Raw genomic sequence first — 23,620 nt, forward strand, 5'->3', positions numbered from 1 at the left:
CAAGGCTGGATTACTAAGCAGGGCCTGTATATCAGTTTACATACAGTGGTTTGTAGATTTTTCCCTGAGGATCAATAAAGCCTTACTGACATAATAATATCATTATTTATTTGTAGATTATATTTTTTGTAATTAATTTGAATATGCAAAGTAACCAAACCAAATAAATGTAGCCAAGTTGAAGTATAAAGACATTAAAATAAGAGAAACACTCCGTTTCTCACAGTACATAAGTAAATGTACTTTGTTACTTTCCACCTCCTTCAGGGTCAATAGGGGCCCAACATCATATTTAACTGTGGGGCTTCCTAACCTGGTCGTGATATTTGTGTGGCACAGGTAACATCTTTATTTTATGCTGTTGTAATGAGTGAATGAAAGTTGCTGCCAGCATCACCATGCAGCACTTGACCCTTGGCTCTTATCTGTGCACTTTAACTTTATGGCTTCAGTCTATATGGGACTCTACACAGGCCTACATGTAGTGTGTGTGTGTGTGTGTGTGTGTGTGTGTGTGTGTGTGCGCAGCACGTACAGTATCAGTTTACCTGCCAGTCTCTGTGAGGGGTCGTTTAATACATTATTCAGCAGTACCACTTATATTCATGTCCTCTTCCTCTCCCTTTGACTCTACATCCTGCACCAGAAACATTCACACAGTCATGTCACACACAGGCGGTACACACAGTTCCTTCACACTAAAACAACCAGTTGGAGCTGCTGGTGATGCAGGATCCGGAGCTGGAGCTACATCAACCGCCCACAAGCAACTTCCTGTCTTCACAATAAAAGCCCAAATAAATGATCTTAAAATGCGTTACAAAGATGATTTTTTTTTTTAATCTCAGAGTTGCATCTTTTACTGTGAAATCAAACACCAGCTATTAAAGTGACATATAGGTATTCCTTGGTTTAAGAATAAGTGTTACATTTCTCAAAACAATTTAAAACTGTTTCAATCCTGTTTTCAGTGGTGGGAAGCAACTAAGTCAGCTACATTTTCTAAAGTAGACTACTGTATTTAAGTACTATTCTCATGTACTTGTACTTAAACTGAGTATTTCCAATTTATGCTACTTAATACTTCTCGTCCAAAGGGCAGTCTTGTACTAGAAACAGGCTATTACTTGATTCCCAAATTAAGTCAGATTACGCTTTTACATGAAAAATATATTTAGCAAAAAAAAAATCAATAATCTTACCAAATACAACATACTGTTACAGATTAAACCAGTGTTTTCCAACCTTTTTGTTTTGTAACCTCTGTCAAAACATGGTATCGAGTTGGAGCCTCTTGTTGCATTTTAGATGTCTGAGTTGTTAGTAGATCCACCAAAGAGACATTTCCCATTTAAACTTTTCAGATAGTTTAATTTCAGTAACTGTTTGAGGCCCAAAACGTTTCAAATGATCAAATTATATATATATATATACAATTATCCAGTATGTTATTAAACAAAGCAAGAATTCCACCCAGAGTACATGACCTTCCAGATTTATCTTATGACCCTTTGAAGGGGCCCGACCCCGAGGTTGGTGCAGCAGATGGATTTAAAAGATAAAATAAAATACAGAAAGAAAACTACAACCACATTCAAAACCATTTCACAATGAATTTTAAACTAAACAATTTCTGTTTGAAAAACTAAAATACATACCAAAATAAACATGACTGAATTGCACATCAGAAATCTGTGCTGTATTTAGTAGCTGTAGTTTTATAGTTTTGTTTTTTTCTTTCCAACTGGCACCATTTTTGGCCCACTACAAATAGTCACCTTCCAACTAATATTTGCTTTCTAACAGTCAAATGTGAGGCAGTGAGGAGTGGGTGTGGGTGGAGGCCAGTGACAAACAGATCCCTGATCTGTGTCTGGACACGCACTTGCCAACTGAAAAGACCAGTTTCAGACAATGATCAGACAGACAAGCCTCCAAGTCAGAATAAAAAGTCAGTTCATTGCAAGAGAGAGAAATAAACATAGATAGATAGATAGATAGATAGATAGATAGTATATTTCTAACAGCAAGCCAAGGGCTGTCTAAAATCAGTCCGTGGGCCACAACTGGCCCCCAGGCCGGACTTTGGATGTGCCTTGCTTGGGGGAAAGTATCAAGTATTGTCAAGTCAAAAGGCTCATGTCCAAGTGAAGTCACAAGTCATTGTTTATTTATTTTATTATTTCTTATTTAATTTAACAAGGACAGTGCAGCTGCACCAGAGTTAGCCATATGCTAATTTTTATCTGTAGTCCCTGGGCAGGACAAAAGACACTGTTACATAAAAAACACAATCACTAAATAGAATATATTCATGACACAAGGCTTCAGCAATAACAACAGCAACAACAATAAAACTACATTAACTATAACAAAGTGTTAAAGTCCAAGTTGAGTTGCAAGTCTTTTTAATATTGTGAATCCAAGTGATGTGACTCGAACACATCTCTGCTTTAGTTACTTCATTTTTATTTACTCCTGGTTCATTGTTCAACTCATTACCTCCACTTTTACTCCATCAGCCCCAAAAAGCTTCAGTGGTCCACCTCATCACTGGAGAGTCTTTTAATTTGAAGGCGTCAAACGGAAGTCCATTGCGTTGCTGTGTGTAGTTTGATTGTGTGTGTACGTGTATGTGTGTGTGTGGTGAAGGCGCCACGTCGGCAGAACCAGCAGGGTGAAAAAGAGAGCTGCGTAGCTCCGTCTGTATCTGTGTGAGAGGAGAAGTTAGAAAGCTGCAGATTAAATCAATTAACGTGTTCAAACCACGAAGAAGAGTCACAGCTGCAGCTTTCAGCCTCCTCACACTGAGGAAACTAAACTCATTTATTTACAGCTGAGTTTGTGTCGGAAACAGAAGCTGCTCCTGTGTCAAGTTTCTCTGCCAGGTGTGTTTGTAGGAGAAGCACTGGGAACAATGGTGAAGGTAAGGACCAACCAGCATCCTTATTATTAATGTTACAGTGTGTGGAAATGTGTGTCTCAAACTGCGTGTGAGTGCTGGGTTTGTAACAGCATGCAGGCTGAGTGAGGGCAAGTTTTTCAGCAGCAGGCTTCAGGAGTGATGATGTGGAGTTTGGAGATGATAAGAGCGGAATTTATTAGTTTTATCACCTTCAGGAAATGTGGCCTCTTCCTCTCTGAAAAGTGCAGTTTTGTATCCAGCTACATTAAAACGAGGCGTCACAGCTTCCTGCAAATGTTACACAAACTCTGATTCAGCAGTGCCAAGTCCTCAGTTAAAAAAAAAAATGTCCATTTCAACATTTAATTTGCAGCAAATTTGGCTTCCAAAGTCAACAGTGGCAACATTTGGCAGATAACTTGCAGCGCTGGTTTCTAACCTGTGGGATCAGGGCCTCTTTTTGGCTTACAAGAAAAAAAATAGGGGGGTGGGGTGGTGGTTTGCAACATGATTCATATTATAGGAAACAGCATTTCTGTTTTAAAGTATGTGAAATATGCACTGATTTGAAGCTGCTTTGTGTTGTTTAATAATCAAAGAGCCATGGTGGAGTTGCTAAAACACATCTGTAATAAGAGGAAGGTTTAATCTGAAGGGTCAGAGGTGAAAAAGGTCGAGACCACTGATGTACAGAGACACAGCTATCAGTCAGGTGGATCTGCTGCTCCTGTTCACGGAGGCAGCCACCTGTCTAACCATGTATTTTATTAAATTATATTGTATCAGATAACATCAAACATGAGCAAAAGACAGTGGGGAAACCTGTAAAACTTTTTTAAAAGATATAACTAATAAAGATAGAAATACTACTCGTCTTTAAGACTCCCAATTTCTTGGCTGACGAAAAGTACAAAATTAACTTGATTATTATAAACATAAAATGATTTGGCTGAAAAGGCTACCCTCCTTTTATATTTCTAAACATACAGATGTTAAAACACACTTGACTGCTATTGAAAATTTAAACTAGAAAATTATAAATTGTCAAATTAGATTATTCAGACATGTCAGTTTAACTCCAGTTGTTTAGCAGAGCCTGAAGGTATTTGTTCTTGTTCTTATCTCTACATTTTATTTATTTGTTGTGCATTTGGATTCATTGTCACATTATTTTTATATTATGAAATATATTTTATACAATTTATAATGAAAATCTGCAACGTACATACTCTGTGTAATGAATAAATGAAGGTGAAATTATAAAAGGGGGGAAAACATGAGCAAAAGACAAAGGGAATATTATTCAGTAAAATGAAGAATGTATCTACATCTACACACACATAAATAAGTATACAGAGCAATAATGAAATAGTACCCTATGTCAAACAGATATGGTTGAAATAAATAAGATACACATTTCGGCATCATCTTTACAGTGTGATAAATGTGTTGGATAATTACATGTTTCAGAATGACTCTGACTCCAGCCGGCGAGACAGAGATTTTGTATCTGTAATTGAGCTGAAATAAATAGATTTTCCTGCACTGAATGACAGGGTTTGAAATTGTTTCCTCTTTTTATACTGTGAATATCACGAATGAAATCAGAACCTGACATGCAGAGCAACAGGAAGAGAAGATTCCACCCAATGTTAATACAGTCTGAACGAGTCCCTGTGAGACTTTAGTGACAGTCTGTAGTGTATGTTTAAGACTTAATTAAAATAGAGGTTTATCTTGAACATACAGCGCTGACTCAGACGTGTGTTCAGACTGTGTATACATATACCAAAGTGACTCCCAACAGGTGTCATCATGTGTAAGTAGGGCTGGTTTTACATGTTTTACATAGGTATGAGTGTCATGCTGATGGAAGAGTTATGCTTTTTTGACACCTTAACTTGAGAAGTATAAACAGGTTTTTTTTACTTATACAAAAGAAACGACAGTGGTCACATGTTAAATGGACACTCCAGTAATTCAGTTTTGTTTGGGGATTCACATGAGACAAGTTTAAAAAATAATGGCTCAATTTCTGTGCAGCAGAGGTCGAGATTTGGTTACTTCTTTTATTCCTATTTCGCATCAAGCTCCAAAAACACTTGGTCCTACATTTCCCACAATGCATCTGGATAGTATCTTTCATCAGAAGGACCCTGTCGGGAAACAGCCACATCTTTCAAACCCCACACCTCCAGTTTGTTAGACAGGCTTTACGAAAAATTGTAAATTGGTTTTCTTTAGCTTACACTGAGATAACCATGATGACGTCACTGTAGTCCCTTTTATCCTGCTTCTTCAAGGCAGGAAGTTCACACCATTGTTCCACCTCAGCGTTCTTTATAAAACATAAAGTCCCAAAATGAGGGGACAAAGTTGTCTCACCTATAAGGCAGCATCGGAGGTAGTAGCACTGCCAAAATGTTATGACATGTTATGCGTGCGACTCATCATGGGTGATCTATAAGTAGCTGTTAGCAGTTAGCAGCTAACTCAAAGAAGAAGTACTGCAGCTGAAAATGTCCACAAATGGGGAAAACAATGAGATTTGAGAGCTCCTCACTATCAGAGCAGAGGACGAGATCGGCCGCCATATAACAGAGATAATAGATCATCGTTGTTGCCATGTTTTTCCATTGTTATTGTTTAGAAAATGCTGTGGACACATGTTTTATGTCACACTAAAGGTCGACACTGATGTGTTACGTCACACTCGTTGCACTCCTTTTGATTCCATGATGCCAGCATGCTGTCTAAAATCACACACTGGAGCAGGAGGATGCCGCCATTGTCTGGTTCTGTGTAAAAATCCAAAGATGGCGTAAAGAAGAGACTTCGTTGCGGCCATTTAGCACAAGCTTGTGATATCATCGGGGCTATCTTACAAACTTGATGAAGCTCCCTCCTTAGTGCCCCTTTAAATATTGTCTTAATTATTTAGATACAGTCTAAAATTTGCAAAATTATGATCAAATCCAATTATCAAAAAAGAAGTCAATAAGATTATGAATGTGATATTTGATTCCAAATTTTAGTGTTTCAGATTAGATTCAACTGTACTGTCATTATTGAGACAATGAAATGCAGTTCAGCATCTAACCAGAAGTGCCAAAAGCTGTAAAGTGCAGAGTCACATACAGAACGTGGGTATGTGAGAGTTTTTGTACACATATTGTTCACACACTTAAGTATTCAGGTTTGATACCCAGTCATGTACTGTAAGTATTAAAGATTGAGTAACACTGTGAAGGGTGCTGTATTCATTCAGTGTAAAGTAATCTTGGGGGTTTTCCTGTGTTTTCCAGAATGTGAACAGCGTTACTGCGGAGCCCCAGCCCGGGACCAGCTTGGCGACGGACGAAGCTGAACCCACCGACAGCCAACCTACAGAGGGTAAGCAGAGAGCTCCCCAGGCTGCGGCTAAACGCTGAAACACCAGCAGGGAATATGGTGCAATCTGTGCTCACATGTTGCCTGCTGCTATTTGAGAAACTGTTGGTTTGTCAGGGGAGTGTGTGTGTTTGTGTAAGAGCGGCTGCAGCCCCAACCTGCTATTTGTGTCCCAACGCAGAGACACTTTGCAACAGTTTAGTCCCCTGCTGCTGCTCTTTGTAAACACCACTGTTGATAATGGATGAGGTATAATTCTGTTTTCAGTATCAGTCCTGATGACAGTTTACCCTCCAGGTGAAGTGTAGAGATCAGACCGTCAGGGGGTTGTTAAGAAATCCCAGATACACTCCTGGTTACGTTTTGGCATCAACAACACCCTTAAATATCTATGTTTCATCTCTGCTGCTCCAAACTGAAATATCTCAACAAATATCTCATGGAGTGCAATGAAATTCGGTTCAGACATTCATGGTGTCCAGAGGATGGATCCTAGTACTTTGGCAATCCCCTGACTTTCCCTGTAGCGCCACTAGATGGTCAAAGTTTCACTGATTTAGTGAAATATATCAACATCTACATGATTGACTGGTAAAAATGTTTCTCAGTACAGATAGGTACAGTATGTTGCCCAGACATTACATTCTTTGTGTTTAGTGCTAATTAGCAAATGTTACCATGCTAATAGCAAAACTAAGATAAACATCACACCTGCTAAACATCAGCATGTTTGCATTGTTACTGTGAGCAACATGCTGGTGATGACATTAAGCTCAAAGCACTGCTGAGCCTAAATTCAGCCTCAAAGAGCTGCTAGTGTCTCACGAGAGTCTGGTTAAACTCAGCACAGTTCGCACCTGAATCTCACAACATCAGCAGCGAGCTGGAGGGAACTATGTTGGCACTTTCTCCCAGAAGCTTTAACCTGAGTTACAAAAGATGTGAGACATCAGTAACACAGGAGGTCTTCGTGTGTGTTACACCAGCTTGGACATCTGTCACAATATCAGTGTCCTCAGGCCCAGCTGATGTCTCAGCATCACAGACAGCAGGGGGCAAATACGACAAATATAAAAAATGCAACAGACAGGTCTGGTGATATTTAATATTTGTCTAATATTTGCTAACTTGTTCGACTGTGTGAACACAGCCTCCCTCCTTCATTCCTCCAACCACCTTATTGAAAAGGTCGTCATTTTGATATTTGTGCATATCCAGGAACCTGTTGATATCCAAGTTTTTCATGTTTAAAAGTAGGTGTGTTTCTCCTTCTGACCAGACGAGGGCTTTCCTTTTGAGCATGCATCTCTACACCAGCCTAAGAAGCTGTTGGTTTGTTCACAGCACATCCATGCCCTCTTTAAACAGGCAAGATGCCGTATGTTGCAGTTGCAAACTGCAGTGAAAAACGCAACTGAGATGCATGCTCTAAATGCGCTGTATACATGTCCAAAGAATGCACCTAAAACCCAAATAATACCGGCATATCCCACATGTCTTAATCGGAATATGCTATGCTAATGCTAATATCCTGTTTACATGACCCATATTAAATCCAGAATATCGAGAAATATTAGTGTGCATGTAAACACACCCGCTGTAGTTTATTTTGACTCAATCCCACTTACACTGTCCTGCTGTCCCAAATACTCACTGGAGCATCAAATGTGCATTAATCCACTGCTGAAAATAGTCCCCAACAAATATGTTTCCTTCTGTTTGATAAACATCTGCTAAAAACTAAAGTGACCTGTTTTAGGAAATTAATTACTGAGATTTTTTTTTTAACCCTCCTGTTATCGTCAGGTCAGTTTGACCTGACGATAACAGGAGGGTTAAGTGACATGATTAGAGAGGTCAGAAAGTATTGAGAGAGTAACACATTGTTGAATTGAGTCTTTTTGTGGAATTTGCTGACAAAAAGAAACATGTAGAATAATGTTTTATCTTTTAAATAGGCTCCACGAGAAGTATACTGGTTCACTAATTTTACTTCCAGTGAAAAGTTAGATAGTTGGACAAATGAAGCACCATGGTTCTTAATAAACGCTACATGGCAGCTGTTTTCACTCTTAAAACCCTCAGGATTATATTTTTGCTTCGAATCTATGCCGTAGGTGAGTTTCCTATACCTGACATATAACTGCATGTTGTGGCGATGCTAGGGGTGGGTGGAAAAATCAATACAGCATAATATCTAGATCTTTTTGTGTGGCAATATTGTATCAATACAGAGACACCATATATCGATATTTTTAAATTATATAAATAAAGTCTGCTGAACAAACTTGACACGTTTGCGAGTCACTTACGGCCCATTCAGAATGGACTTGCGACCCACTTTTGGACCCCTACCCACCAGTTGGGAACCACTGAAGTTGACCACTTGCGTAGGCTCTGCGTAGCTCCTACATGCAGCGATACATGTATGTTAGTAGAAACCACAATATAGACATTTTCAACATATTAAATGGTTCCTTTGTTTTTCCTGTTGAAGTTTGCGTTAACGCAGAAGCTGACAGGAAATAACCAGGGGCCAGAGCTGTTCCCATAGCAACAGAAAAGCAATGAAAAGCTCTATTGATGCTTGATGTATGTTTGCTTTGTTTTCAGATTCTGGTAAGGACCATGTGGTGGCTCCCCCCGGCATGATGTGGCGAGTGACCGGCGGCCTCTTCAACGTCACTAAGGGAGTTGTGGGTGCTGCGGTGGGCGGTGTGGCTTGGGTGGGAGGCAAGAGCCTGGAGATCACCAAGTCGGCGGTGACCACGGTGCCCTCAATGGGGGTGGGGCTAGTGAAGGGCGGGGTGTCGGCTGTTGCCGGCGGCGTCTCCACGGTGGGCTCAACGGTCGCCAACAAAGTCCCGTTCACAGCCAAGAGGAAAGACAAAGCTGAGTGAAGCGGAGGAGGAGGATGGTGAATATGATGATGATTATTGATGATGATGGACTTGCCCCGCCCTGAGCCAACAGAGAGAGGCCACCAGCTGATCTCTGTCTGCCAATCAAACTCTACAGTGCCTTCTGATGGCTTTCTTGGTCTTGAGCATGAGAGTCTCGTCACCGTGCAGAGATCCAGACCTCGATGCAAACACACTTCACTCAGCACCGAAACATTCAGTAGTACTACGATACCATGGCAACCCAGAACTACCAGAAAAGAAACGCTGAGTCACTGAAAGCTCCTTGCCTGGCTTGTAGCGGGATTTGTATGTCTGGAAGTGAACATCTGGCTCCAGGCAGATCATACGGACTGGGATCCACTGCAGCACGTGGTGGATGAATTCATGAATATTTTTATCTGTTTACAATCCAGACTGAGGCTCTCCTCTTTTGCCTCCTTCTCCTCTTTCTCCTCTTTCTCCTCTTCTCTCTGTTCCAATCTTCTCATACTTATTGACATATTTCTCAATTAAAATGCTGAATTTTAGTCTCTTTTTTCCTTTTTGCGAAGGTATTGAAGTACTATTGAAATTTGTATGTGACAATAGTTTGTGTTGAAAAATAAAAATGTTTCAGCGTTTTGAAGCGAAGGGATCAGCAGCATTCTTCAGTCTGCAGGCTTCACTGTGCCTGACCTCCTTTAATCCTTTGGATGAGCCCGGGGCGGTTTTTCACCCAGCAGCCTTGGATCTGCATGTAGGAACACTTCTCTGAATTGCATGTCTGAAGACTGTAGACACAATCACACCAACACTGGGCTCAGGTCTTTTCCACAGCTATGTTATTATTACTGAGATGTTTTGTTAAAATGCTGCGCTGGACCTTGAAATGTCGACTCTTCTTTTTTTTTATTAAGATTTAAGAAAGAAACCTTCAGCAGCATTTGGCGGTTGTTTGAGAGGAAGAGTGCCCGATGTTGTCTGAACTGCTCCGTCAGTAAAAGTTGAACTGTGCCTTTAATCAGAAGGCGAACACTGTGCTGCAGTGCAGGCAACATTCGTGAACGTTTATATGCAATACCAGCATTTCAATGCAACACGTGGAGTGAATGGGAGCTGTTGCTGATGGGACTAAACTATGTGAATGTCTTGGATGTGTTTTGTTTTCCCAGTATATCAATAAAGTAGTTTGGAAGTTTAAAGCTGCTTTGTGAAGTTTTCTTGGGAACAAACAAGAGTCATGTGTGTCCTTGAGGTCTAACAAACATTCATTCATTTTCTGTAACCTCTTATACTGTTAGGGGTCGTGGGAGCGCTGGAGCCTATCTCAGCTGACATTGGGTGAGAGGCAGGGTACACGCTGGACAGGTCACCAGACTATCACAGGGCTGACACATAGAGACAGACAACCATTCACACTCACATTCACACCTACGGACAATTTAGAGTCACCAGTTAACTTGCTTGTCTTTGGACTGTGGGAGGAAGCTGGAGTACCTGGAGACAACCGACGCTGACACAGGGAGAACATGCAGACTATATTTTGTAAAGTATATTTTGATTCTAATACTTCTGTACTTTTATAAAGCAAGATTTTGAATGCAGGACTTGTAACGGAGTGTTTTCACATGAGTAGTGTTGCTTTTATTTAAGTAAAAGAGCTTTCACCACTGAACAGGTAGGTTAGTAAACATGGTGTCAAAGAAAAAGAAAACAATGGATTAATATGTTTGTTTCTGTCTCATTTGGAAAGAACAAAATGTCCTTAAAGTAAATTTAAAGATGTTTATCAGCTTAAATGAGATCCAGCTGTGGATGAAACACCAGGGAGCACCACATGTGGCGAGCACTAGAGGGCAGTGGTGTCCACGCAGCGCTGTATGAGCTGCCGGAAAAGAAGTAAGAGAAGAAGAAAACCCGGAAGAAAAGTGTCCACATGTACCCACAGTGTGAGTGAACACATGTTTTTATATGTTAGAAGAGCAATATAACAGAAGTTAAACAGCGGCATGATATCTGGATAAGTCCTGTAGCTCGTTAAAGGTAAGATACGTTTATTACAGGTGGTTATTTTTGTCAAACAGACTCCAGCATGATTCAGCGTTTAGTTAGTTCAGCTCACGATTCTGTCAGACTGTCAGAAAACTTTGACCTCATGTGTTTAAAGAGTGTGGAATATTTTAATTAGCTTATAGTTATGTAGTAGTATAGTATTATCTTTAGCTGTGCCTTAGCTAACATTGCATGTATCCAACATGGCAGCACACTGCCTCTTTGTTGAAGTAAACAACAGCCTGGGCGCAGCCTTGATAAACATAAATTATTCTGTACACAATGTCTTCTTTAATTAACACTATTATTTAAGCATTTATGTTGAGATAACAGCAGATAAATCTTTGCTGTTTGATGATACAGTAGTCAGCTAAATTACACAGATCTCGAATATAATAATGTAGAGAATAAAGCTAATCTTGATGGAGATAAACTCAAAGTAATCACACTAATTAACATTTTCTAATAGTTTCTGTAGCTGCATAATACAATATTACACCTGCTGGAAACTTGTGAAATAAAGTCTCATAATTAAAATCATAAGAATGATTGTAATATGTGGAATGGCTAGTGATTGCCATATTGCAGGAAAGGTTTTAGTTTGTTATCCTGGTTGTTAAAATGATTTTATGATAGCTCACTTCATGACCAGGAAAAATGGAGTTAAATACTCTGACTTATTATAAATAATTTCTTGCTCCAAGTAAACAGTGCCATCAGGTCATTAAACTGTACATGTGTGATACTTTTCATTTTAGAAATAGCAGTACATAAACGTTATAAGGCTGCCTCAACTTAAAGCCAATAGTTTTATCTTCAATCTGAGTTTATTCTAGGGATGCATGATATTGGATTTTTTGCCAATATCTGATATGCTGATTAGGGCCCGACTGATATGGATTTTTTGGGGCCGATGCTGATTCCGATTTATTATGGAATAAAAAATCCGATAACCGATATATCGGCCGATTAAATTTTTACGTTTTTCAATTTAAAAAACCCCGAAATAGACTTAGACTTAGACTACCTGCTTTTGATGGCTTAAATATAGTTCAAACACTCATTACAAAGATATAAATTGAAGGAAGAATATAGTTCAAACACTCATTACAAAGATATAAATTGAAGGAAGAACATTTTACTATTTTCAAATCGGTCAGGCCCTAATGCCGATATGTAACAACTCAATTGACCAATAACTAATACCGATATCGATATATCCACTTTTTTCCCTACTTAATTTTAGTGATCATTAAGTCTCTTCCGTTGTGGAATTAACATCATATTATGCATGCATACTCTTATCGTGACGGCCCACCAGCAGATGGAAACATGAAATACAATACTCTCCAATGTATGTAATATTCATTTATTGCGCAAAACAAGAAAAAGCCTGTTGGCCGATACTGATGCCGATATTATCGTGCATCTCTGGTTTATTCCCCACATACAGTTGTGAGAGTCACTATGTTTATTCGAGTGCTGTATGTAAGTACAGGATGAGATACTTCTGCTTCTACTCCACCACATTTCACAGAGACATATTGTACTTTTTATGTCACTGCAGTTACCTGACAGCTGGGTTAAGTTTTGCCAGAAAAAATAAAATAAAATCACACTGTTAAAGATTAAAATGGCGGTTCCCAAACGTTTTGGCCCGTGACCTGTTAGAGAAAAAACACAGTTCCAGTTGGGTCGTCTGGCAGATGTCATTGATGGATAACAGTTCCACCAAATATCCAATATTTTACAAAAAAAGATTAGAGAAATTGCAGAAAATAAAAACACACTCGAGCAGCAGGACTTTGTTTTTTCTTCTTTACTCTCCAATGAATTATCTGATGACCTCTCAGATTTATTTGGTGACCCGTTGGATGGTGCTGACCTTGAGATTGCAGACCACTGGACTAAACTACTTAACTGTTATTAAAGGAATTAAAACTAGCTCCACCTCGAGCAGTGAGATTCATCAGTGAGATGTTGCTCACACACATTTTTCTACAGAATGAGGACTTTTGCTTTTGATACTTCAAGTATATTTATTGTCAGTGCTTCTGTACTTTTATCAAAGAAAGATTTTAAATGTTTTTAATGGAGTATTTTTACATTTCTGTATCAGTACTTTTACTCAGAGCATGGATCTGAGTACTTCTGCCTATAAAACAACCCTAATGTTCTTATCAAGCTCTTCTAACAGTGATGACAAATATGTGTTTATTCTCTGTATTTGGAGTTTTGTTTTACTGATTTCAGGTCAGTCAGCGAGGCTCGTTTTACATATATCAGACACTGATGTGAAGATGTTGAGTGATTCAGAGGCTGCAGAGCTGCTCTCCTTCCTGACTCCCAGTGCACGTCCTGATGTCAAAAGTCACACCACAGGGTACATCCTGGGACTGTCTGGACACAGGTGGGAGGATCACGATGATGATGATGATGATGATGATGATGATGATGATTTTATGATGCAATGATGTAGCTTTTCGTTATAATGTGGCAACCTGGGACTCTTGTTTCTGCCCTCAGCTCTGATACAAATGTTAGAATGTAAGAACTACTCCAGAACCAGTTCAGACTCCACTGTCCGCTGTGATAAAATCTTTGGCTGAGAGGAGAGGTGCTCCACAGTGTGTTAGGATTTTATGAATAGGACACACATTACAGATGTGTGTTTTCACATTACAGACGACAATCAAAAGAGCTAAAATTATATGTTTCAGACAAGTGAAATGTGAGTCCATATTAATCGAAAAAATCAATCTCGATTCATACGTTTATGCGATCTCATTTCTATATGATGACGAGTCACTCGCTCCTATCTCCCTGTGCATTCATGTGTTGACTTATTTGCTGTGTAACAATCCCAGTTGCTATCAAGTGTTTCCTCTACCAATCTTGGAGTACAGCCGCTGCTCTTTGTGGCAAAAGGGGTCAGTTGAGGTGGTTCAGGCGTCTGATTAGGATGTCCCTTGAGCGCCTCACATTAGAGGTGTTCCAGGCATGTCCCACTGGTAGGAGCCCCCAGGGGAGACCCAGAATATGCTGGAGGGATTACATATCTCATCTGGCCTGGGAACACCTCAGGGTCCACGAGGAGGAGCTGGAAAGTGTTGCTAGGGAGAGGGACGTCTGGGGTGCTTTGCTTGGTCTGCTGCCAGTTGTATTGTTCCAGCCCATTGAATCTGAACTCAGGGCACTGCTGTAAAAAGAACGTGTTGCTCTGTCACTCAGCTGATCGTTTGCTAGCTTTAAGTCGTCATATTAATGCACTCTCATTTCTGTGTTTGTTTTCAGGGATGGCTGCCGCTTCCTCCGCACTAAACCTGACATACTTGTTGCCCTGTTTGCTCTGACGTCTGACCCCTCTAGTGCCATCGTGAAGGACTGTTACCACATCTTCATCAACCTGTCCGCTGACGAGACTCTGCACCAGGTGATCAGTCCTGATTGTTCAGCAGAGTCCGGTCTGAATGAACTCTTATTGATGAATTCTGAATAAGTAACTGAGGCTGAGGCTGCTGTGATGACAGACAAACTGTTCAGCCCTCAGAGATGTCGTGGATTCAGACAGGTGTTCTTGGTTTTGTCGCACCCAGGTTTTGGTGGCAGACGTCAAAGTTCTCCCAGTGTTGTTGAAGAGGCTTCTGGATCCAGAGTTCTCGTTCTCTGACCAGATCGCCTCCATTCTGTCCAACCTCAGCCGCCATGCGAAGACCTGCAAGACTGTGTTCAAGGTGAGTCCCAGCTTGACTCCACCTCATCATCTTAGTGACCATGCAGCCTCGCAGATCATCAGAACAAGCGCTCCTGGTGGAGTCCTGCTGTATGATGAGGGTTGAAGGGTTTCTTTGGTGTTTCAGGTCCTGCAGGAGGAGGTCGGCCTCACTCAGCTGGTGGAGATCTTCTGCACTGAAGGTTTCAACAAGAAGGCGAAGCTTCACTACCTGAGTCCTCTGCTGTCCAACCTGACGCAGCTGCCTGAGGCCAGAAACTACATCATGGACAAGGACAGGTGACTGATAACACTGCAGAGATCTGCATCTCCTGGTTTTTGTAATCATTCAAAACTAATGTAATATCCTTTTTGCAGCAATTTGAAAAATGTGCGCAGGTGTAAAAGTGGGCAAAGCTCCACAAAGTCCATTTTTCACCTTTCCTAACTCCTTCACTATCCTACACGCCTAAGAACCAGACTAATCTGTCAGCTCGTGTTTCTGATGTAAACTGTTCATCTAATGTGCCGGTGAGATTTTGGGGAACAGGAGGAGAGTGACCAAAATCTTGGATCATGTTCTGACAAATACGAGCTCTGGTTTCTCATTTTTGTTCACATTCCAATGACACTTGCAATGTGAACAATACATCAACAACTACCAAAAATACCCAAAGTAAATTTGCTGCTTCAAGTCTTTATACTTCTGTTTTACACATGTAACTGCAGAGATTGTTGCTTGGCACGAGTTCTGCCAAAACACGGGTGACCCACACTAAATACTGTGCCTGAATGCATCATATTTTAACACAGCTGGAAGGACTGAGGCTGCTCTGCTAACATCCTGCTTCAATCAGAGTGTATTAGTTTAAATCAGGAGTAATCATTTCTTAATGGGACACACTGATATGAAGACAGTAGCTTCAGGGCAGATTTACAAGTCGTCACATCTCTAATATTCACACTAAATTCAACTGAAATCTAGACATTGACATAAATCGGTCCCTCAGCTGCTGCTCCATGTTTTAATTATCTGTGTATGTGTGTGTGTTGCAGGTGTGTAATCCAGAGGCTGCTTCCCTTCACTCAGTACCAGGGATCAGCGGTGAGGCGAGGTGGAGTCGTAGGGACCCTGCGCAACTGTTGCTTTGACCACGGTGAGACACACACACCTCGTTTACACTTACTCACTTCATGTGTGTTGGGCCGATCAGTTTGCTGTCTAATATGAAAACAGCTTAAAGCATCCACGAATCGTGTGTGGCGGCTCAGGAGGTGGTTTGGGGTGCATGTCATATCTTGAAAATGTTTATATGTCTCTCTAAAGCCCTTTCAGACATGCAGTCTATTCCTGACATGTTCAGGAACATCTCCTACATGAGGGCGTGTGTGAATGGGAGCAGGATATGCAGGGAAATCTGTACTGCAGATACCATTTCAGGGAAAAACAGCCCTGCTATATTCCTGAAAACAAAAAGAGACATCTTCCATTGCATACACGCACATACGGCCTCGCCCCATCTTCTTCTACTTCTGTTGAGTTTTATAGCAATTGGCATCCGTAAGTGTTGCACTACCACCATCTGCTGGACTGTCCTTTGTCCCATCTATTTCGGCATTATTGTGGCGTGTGAAAAGGCGTAAGACGGGAATGCTCCTGAATGTAGTGAATAGTAAAAGTCACTATCACCTGAAAGGTTATCCTGGTAATTTATCGGAAACTATGTGTGAAAGAGGAGCACATGTAATGTTTACTCCTCCCACCTGTAACAACGTCAGTATCTGGGGATGTAGCCTTCACAGGGCTGGAGGTTAGGAATTAGATGCTTTGACTGAGCACTAAAATCTTCAGGTGTTAAGCTGTGTCTTTGTAAAAACCTGTCATATCCACATTGAACTGCAGTCCAACATTTTCTCCAGTCATCTGATCCAAAACTCCTCCTCAATCTGTCCAGCCCATCACGAGTGGTTGCTAAGCGACGCTGTGGACATCCTGCCCTTCCTCTTGCTGCCGCTGGCCGGTCCAGAGGAGCTGACAGACGAAGAAAATGAAGGTGAGTTTGTAATTAGTGAACTACTTTAGTTAATTTAGTATTTTAGTGGCACGATGGTGCAGTGGTTAGCATTGTCGCAGGTTCGAACCCAGGGTGGGTGAGTCCTTCTGTGCAGAGTTTGCATGTTCTCCCCATGTCAGCGTGGGTTTTCTCCCACAGTCCAAAGACATGCAGGTTAACTGGTGACTCTAAATTGTCCGTAGGTGTGAATGTGAGTGTGAATGGTTGTCTGTGTCTATGTGTCAGCCCTGTGATAGTCCCCAGCAAATGCACTATTCCCTCCTGACTGAGAAACATTTGTGTTAAACTACAGAGGTCAGGAAGGTCAGGTAGCATTGAGACACACTAGTTCTGACTCTAACAGGAGTTGACGTGATGTTCAGGTCTGCCTGTGGACCTGCAGTACCTCCCCGAGGACAAGAAGAGAGAAGAAGACCCCGACATCAGAAAGATGCTGCTGGAAACACTTTTACTGGTACGACACAACATGCACACAGAACAAACACATTCACATATACAGTAAACTTGTGTCCTCATGTTAAGCTCTTCACTGTTTGTCTTTTGTGCAGCTGACAGCAACTAAAGCCGGTCGGAAAATAATGAAAGAGAAGAACGTTTATCCGATCATGAGAGAGTTCCACAGCTGGGAGAAGGAAGTCAGCGTGACGGCAGCCTGTGAGAAACTGGTCCAGGTAGGAAAGAACGAGTCACCAAACCAACCTCCGAGGCTTCTAAATATGCTCACATGAATACTAACTACCACATAATAAGTAGTCCAGGGGTGTAGTGCTATTTGTTTAAGCACCTGAGCGCACCTATGACGTGTGGCCCCTTTCGAAGGTTATGTAACCACTTTTCCTCCGGTGGCTAGTTATCATAGATCAATCAACTACAACTGGAAAATGAAAGGATGTTTGGCTGCCTGTTCATGTTTAATAGTTAATAGTTAGCAGCTGTATGCACTACTGGCAGCTACTTTTTTAATGTCAAGGGCTTTTTTTATTTCCAAATATAAAAAAGCAGACAACTTGAACACAGCACAATTAAATCAAATCCCTGTATCCTTCCATTTGAAGAAAATACGCCTCCTGGCCGACGGCGAGCAACAGGCCATCATATTTATATAGCACCCAGGGAGTGTGGCATCCACTGGAACCACAGCAAATGTGAAATCAGTGGGGATGGGTCTATTGTTTCCCACATATTCTAGAGAATGTCTCTAAAAGGTGTCTTGAACAAGTCTTAAAAAGCATTAAATTTAACTGTCTGATACCTGTAGACACCCTGCTTCTATATTACACAGGTTGGTAAAAATCCAATGATTGAATTATATTTTAGAGTTTTAACGATAAAATAAAACAAAAGAATAAATCTAGTTACATGCTTATTTTGTGCTCCTGTCAGTTCTAATAAAAGAAACAGAGTGCATGAATCACACAAGTGTTGTTTTGTGGTGCTGGTTTCTGACTCATCAGGACATTTTGTGATTGTTGGAAATGGAGCTGCACCTGTGTAGCGCCAGTCTAGTTTTCCTCACCACTCAAAATGCTTTTACACTACAAGTCACATTCACCCATTCACACACACATTAACACACTGGTGACCGAGGCTACTGTAAAAGGTGCCACACACACACACAATTTGGGGTTCAAGGATACTTTGACATGCAGACTGTAAGATCCAGGGATTGAACCGCTGATCCTCCGATTAGTGGACGACCCGCTCTACCTCCTGAGCCACAGCCGGCCCAGAAGCACAGGAGTTAATTATTAGGTTTCAGGGTTCTGGTGTTGTGCATGCAGGCTCACTGTCTTTACTTACTGGAACACTCTAATGGAACAGAGCCATTGTTAATATTATTAGTAATGCCGTGCTTTTCCTACTACTGAACATCCCCCTAAATAACCATAAAATTAAATCACCCCTCTCTAAACCAGCAACAACAAAAACTCAGATTTATTGCAGGGCTGTTGGATTAGACTGCATAAATGAAGCTAGGTGTTCCTAATAAACTGGTAACTGTATGCACGTGCCATGCCCCCACCCCCCCACCGCCCCCCTCCAGGTGCTGATAGGAGACGAGCCGGAGCAGGGGATGGAGAACCTGATGGAGGTGGAGATTCCCGATGATGTGGAGGAGAAACTGAAGGAGGCCGATGCCAAAGAACAGCAGGAGCTGGAGAAAGAACAGGAGAAGATGAGGCAGGAGGAAGAGGAGGAGAAGAAGAAGAGAGAAGCAGAGGGGACGGACAAAGACGAGGAGAGTGGACTGATACGATAAAGCCTGTTTTAGACCTGACGGGACGTTTACAGAGAGAGCGATGAACAGTGTCACTGCTGGAGAAAGTAAGTAATGTATAAGAAGAAGAAGAAGAAGAGGAGTGTTTCCTCTTCTCTCACAGACTGAATCAGGGATGGATTTTAAACTTTACTTTGTTGTTGAAGCCTTTAATTAATTTGAGCGTGAGGGAAACTCACTCTGATTGTCACGGTGAATCCACTGATTGGTTTTCATCAGTTTCATCATCTATTACTGACATTCAAGTATTTTATTCCTCCTCTGTCCCACACCACGTGGTGGGAAAATAACTTTACATGTGGATCTGACATTAGAAGAAGTCTCAACAGCTAAACATTGACTCATTTAAAGTGTCTTGTGTTTATTTAAGGCACAGCATGCAGGATTTTCTTTGGGAAAATACAATATATAGACTCACACAGAAGTTATCCCTCTCAATCATCACTTACGACCTGCTAGTGGAGTGTGGCAGTGTCTGTATCTGCAGAGAACCTGCCCTCTGCCTGTGTTTGTAATTTTCTTCTTATTTTGGTTTGTCAAGGACATTTCTGGGTGTCAGCCTTAGTGGCACAAGGTCGTATCCCTACTCTGCTCTGTGGATGTGAGCTGCAGGTCTGTGTGTCCGTCTGATCGAGGGCGAGGTTGAGCCACACACACAGACACAGAGCAGAGAAGCCAAACAGACAGGATGAGGCTTTAGTTGAATTCACACAAGATCCAGCAGTGCAGCACCTTTCTCTGCAGTTGTGCAGAGGTGTGGGCGTGTATATTTGTACTTAACCATCATAAAACAATCAGAAAATAACAAATGATTTCTCTGATTCACTGCTTTGTTCTCCTTAACGCCGCTTCCTCTCCTCATTCACTCTCTTGCACGCTTGACTACCACTGCTCTCTCAGTCTTGAGCCGAGGAGGAGGAGCCAAGTTTGAATGTTGTGTTTTCAAACAGTGGGCACCTAGTCCTGCACAGTGTGCCCAGGGTTGCAGCGGTCATGGAAAACCTGGAAAAGTCATGGAATTAGAAATAAATAATTGATTCCATATAATGTAACATAACAGCAAATTTATTTTCTGTAGCTGACGGTGTAACGTAGCTCCAATATGCATCGATGTGTGACAACATTTTGTTTACCATCACATATGCTTATACATTTTCTTCCCGTGTTCCATTTCTCCCTTCATGTATGCCCACTAGCTGAAGTTTTGCTTGAATAGAGTTTATCTGATATGAATGAAAAATGCCCGGAAAGAAAAAGAATGTGTTATGGGTCCTTGAAAAGTCATGAAAATGTTTTTGAAATTTTGTCCATGAAAATGCGAGGGAGTCTGTCTGTCTTTAAACTGACACAATTTAGTATAGCGGTCAAAAAGTGTTACAAAACACATGCCTAAGGGTGCCCACTAGCTCTGTGGGTAGAGTGGGTACTCCATGTGCAAAGGCAGTGTCCTTACTACAGCTGCTGTGGGTTCCAGCCTGTGGCTCTTTGCTGCATGTTGTCCCCTCTTTCTCCTCCTGTCATGCTTCAAACTGTCCTGCCATTAAAGGCGAAAAGCCCCAAAAAATAATCTAAAAACCCCCACATATCTATGCCTCTAGCATAAAAAAGACCTATTCAGATGTGAGACAACGTGTTAAATCGCCAACACTACGTAATGGTGTGCAGTCTGTCCTGCTGAGGACGGAACATCTTAATTATGATCTCATTTTCCGGTTGAGCTGTCAGACTGTTCACTCCTTCACACCCAGTTTCCTTTAATTTCCACTTCAAGCTGGTTTGAAGCTGTAGAAGATTCTTCATTGCTCTGTCTGACAGCCTTGTATACTGTTTATTATGTACCAAGTTGTTCCTGCTTTCTATTGAAGCCGTAGGACACCTTTCACTTAAATGCTGCATCATTTCAAACACAACTTTGAAAACTGAGAACTCCACTAAAATTTTAAATAAAGATATATCAGTTTCAGCAACGTTTGGCTGCACAGTGTGAGACTGTCATGACTGTTCTGTGACCTCTCTCTGTATCTGAATATATTCTGGTGTTCTATCTAATCCTCGGTGCTTTGAAATGAGCTACAAGAGTAACTTCTGAACCCACCTTTGTATTGCCTTGTTCTCTTATGCATGGAGTCTGGAGGGTTTTTTTTGTTTGTTTGTCTGTTTTTGCAGATACAAGCTTTATGTATACCCCTCAGATATCCTAACACTGATCTGCAGCTGCTCAGTAATGTGTATGAAGCAGGTTAGTCCCCTGAAGGACTGCAGTCTCATGCTGAGTAGGTGTTTGTTCAGTCTCTTCTTGAAGGCGTTAACAATACTTCATGTGATGTCTGTGACGACAGCAGGGGGAAGGCTGTTTCATGTTGTTACAGCAGAGAGGAGAAAGCTCCTATCAAGGCCTTTGGTGTCAGCCCTGGGGAGTGACAAAACATGGCCTGGTGGTAACCTCCAGGTGGTTTGACCTCAGACATGAGGGCAGCAGCTTTCAGGTCTGCTGGACAGGTTTGAGTTTTTATCTTGGGAAGTACAGTTGTTGCAGCAACTTTTCTGTGATGGCTTAGCTTGGTGATGGCATAATGGGGTCGGCAACCTGTACTATCCTTATATTGGCCAAAAACAAGTCTGTTTGGAGCTGTAAAATATATCATGAAGGTAGCCTTATAATAACGGGAACACGGCCTATTAAGTCTAAATTTGTGTTAGTAATAGTTCTAAATCAGCATTCATTAATGTTTTCCACAGGGTGGCTACTCGACAGGGTACTATTTATCATTATTTGGTATTTTAATTTTGCAGCATTGGCGGTGAAAGCAAAGTAATCCTGTTCATGCACTATTAAATTCTTTATTTTCCTCCGAGACTTTTCCTTTTTTGAATTTGGAGTCCATAGCTAGCCAAGGTAGGGAGACTCAAGACGAGCCACTGCTATTGAGGTTCAGCAGAATTAAATGGGAAAGGTGTCAATGTAATGTTAGACATAAGACGCACATTATAAATGACGAAACGATAAAACATTTTTTAAATTCTGTTGTCTATAGTTAACACATCTTCACAAATGGAGAATGTTAGAATCACTTCCGGCCTACAACAGTGATAAATTAAAAATAAGATGTTGAAAAATAATCTTATCCACACCAGTGATCATCCAGGCCAGGCAGGAGCACTTCATGATACTCCTGACCTGAGTTTTGTAGACTTTGGCTCTCTGAAGGTACAAATAAAGGGGTACCTGTAATTTTGTAAATTTTAAGGATGGATTTTCTACCCTTTAAAAACATTCTATTCATTATAACCCATTAAAACATATTAATATTTCACAATCCATTATTTTATCCATCAGTTTACCAGCACCCTTACTCGATACCTGAATATTGAATAAGAATCCCTTAAGCTATCTTTTATTTCCACCTAAAAATCTTTCAGATCACTGAAGGTACTGACAGTCTGGTGTGATGTGGCTTCATCCTAAATAAGAATGAAAATGTGAATCAGCAGCTTCAGTCATGTTAAATCCCTCCTTTAATACAGACTGACATGTTTCCCCTTAAAGAGGAGCTCTGAAGTTTTTATAAAAGGTTTAGTTTGTCTTCTGACACTGAAAGCCTCACTGATTTCTGGTCAGATTTCCACCAGACGTCAGGACACAATGAGATTTGTTTTTAAATGACACACATTGACCAGAGGGGGGTGTCAGAGTCATTCCTCCACACTGACTTTGGTCTGAAGCCAGTGAACAGTTTACTGCACCGCTGCTCCTCGCTCTGCGGAAGTTCATCTTTAACTTGAAAATAAACAGACGAAAATTTAAGAATGATTGAATTATCTGACAGTGTGTCTCAACAGTATGTCAAAAAGGTTGAAGGTGAATCGTTTTAACTTAATTTGAAACGATGCCACAGTTGTGTTGTTTTATGTGTCAGAATTCTGATAAACTTAAATGTGTCAAAACTGAACAGGGAGATAAACACAGTAAACTTTAACCTTTACACAAGTGACAGACTCAAGATAAAGCCAGGAACTAAAGCTCAACTCTGTCCGTGTGTGTGTTTATGTGCGTGCGTGTGTGTGTGTGTGTGTGTGTGTGTGTGTGTGTGTGTGTGTGTGTGTGTACTTTGTTCTTCTGTCTTTGTGAGGACCAGTTTGAGTTTGAATTCTTTAAGACTGAAGACATTTTTGCAAAGTAAAGAGCTTCTTTGGAAAGTGAGGAAAACAGTTAAAAATGAAAACCCTTTTGAAAAGTGAGGTGCATTTCTGTAAGTGAAAACTTCTTTGACAAGTTAAGACCTTTTTTTGCACAGTGAGGACAGTTGCAGAAAGAGAGGACATTTT

At 41.0% G+C, this 23,620-nt stretch overlaps 2 protein-coding genes across 2 annotated transcripts; both read left to right on the top strand.

Annotated features, from left to right (window-relative positions):
* Positions 1–2,630: 2,630 nt before the first annotated feature.
* zgc:153675 (uncharacterized protein LOC768179 homolog) lies at positions 2,631–10,379 on the top strand. Its single transcript, XM_050038637.1, has 3 exons — positions 2,631–2,926; positions 6,211–6,298; positions 8,909–10,379. Exons 1-3 carry the CDS (start codon positions 2,918–2,920, stop codon positions 9,193–9,195), a joined length of 384 nt encoding a protein of 127 aa, XP_049894594.1. The 5' UTR covers positions 2,631–2,917; the 3' UTR covers positions 9,196–10,379.
* A 706-nt stretch (positions 10,380–11,085) lies between these two features.
* Positions 11,086–22,167, top strand: hgh1 (HGH1 homolog (S. cerevisiae)). Its single transcript, XM_050038665.1, has 10 exons — positions 11,086–11,220; positions 13,483–13,639; positions 14,524–14,662; positions 14,826–14,963; positions 15,090–15,241; positions 15,998–16,098; positions 16,897–16,995; positions 17,379–17,470; positions 17,565–17,687; positions 19,061–22,167. Exons 2-10 carry the CDS (start codon positions 13,530–13,532, stop codon positions 19,274–19,276), a joined length of 1,170 nt encoding a protein of 389 aa, XP_049894622.1. The 5' UTR covers positions 11,086–11,220; positions 13,483–13,529; the 3' UTR covers positions 19,277–22,167.
* Positions 22,168–23,620: the final 1,453 nt, after the last annotated feature.

This window comes from Epinephelus moara, chromosome 24 (assembly GCF_006386435.1).
Source record: "Epinephelus moara isolate mb chromosome 24, YSFRI_EMoa_1.0, whole genome shotgun sequence".
Taxonomy (NCBI): Eukaryota; Metazoa; Chordata; class Actinopteri; order Perciformes; family Serranidae; genus Epinephelus; species Epinephelus moara.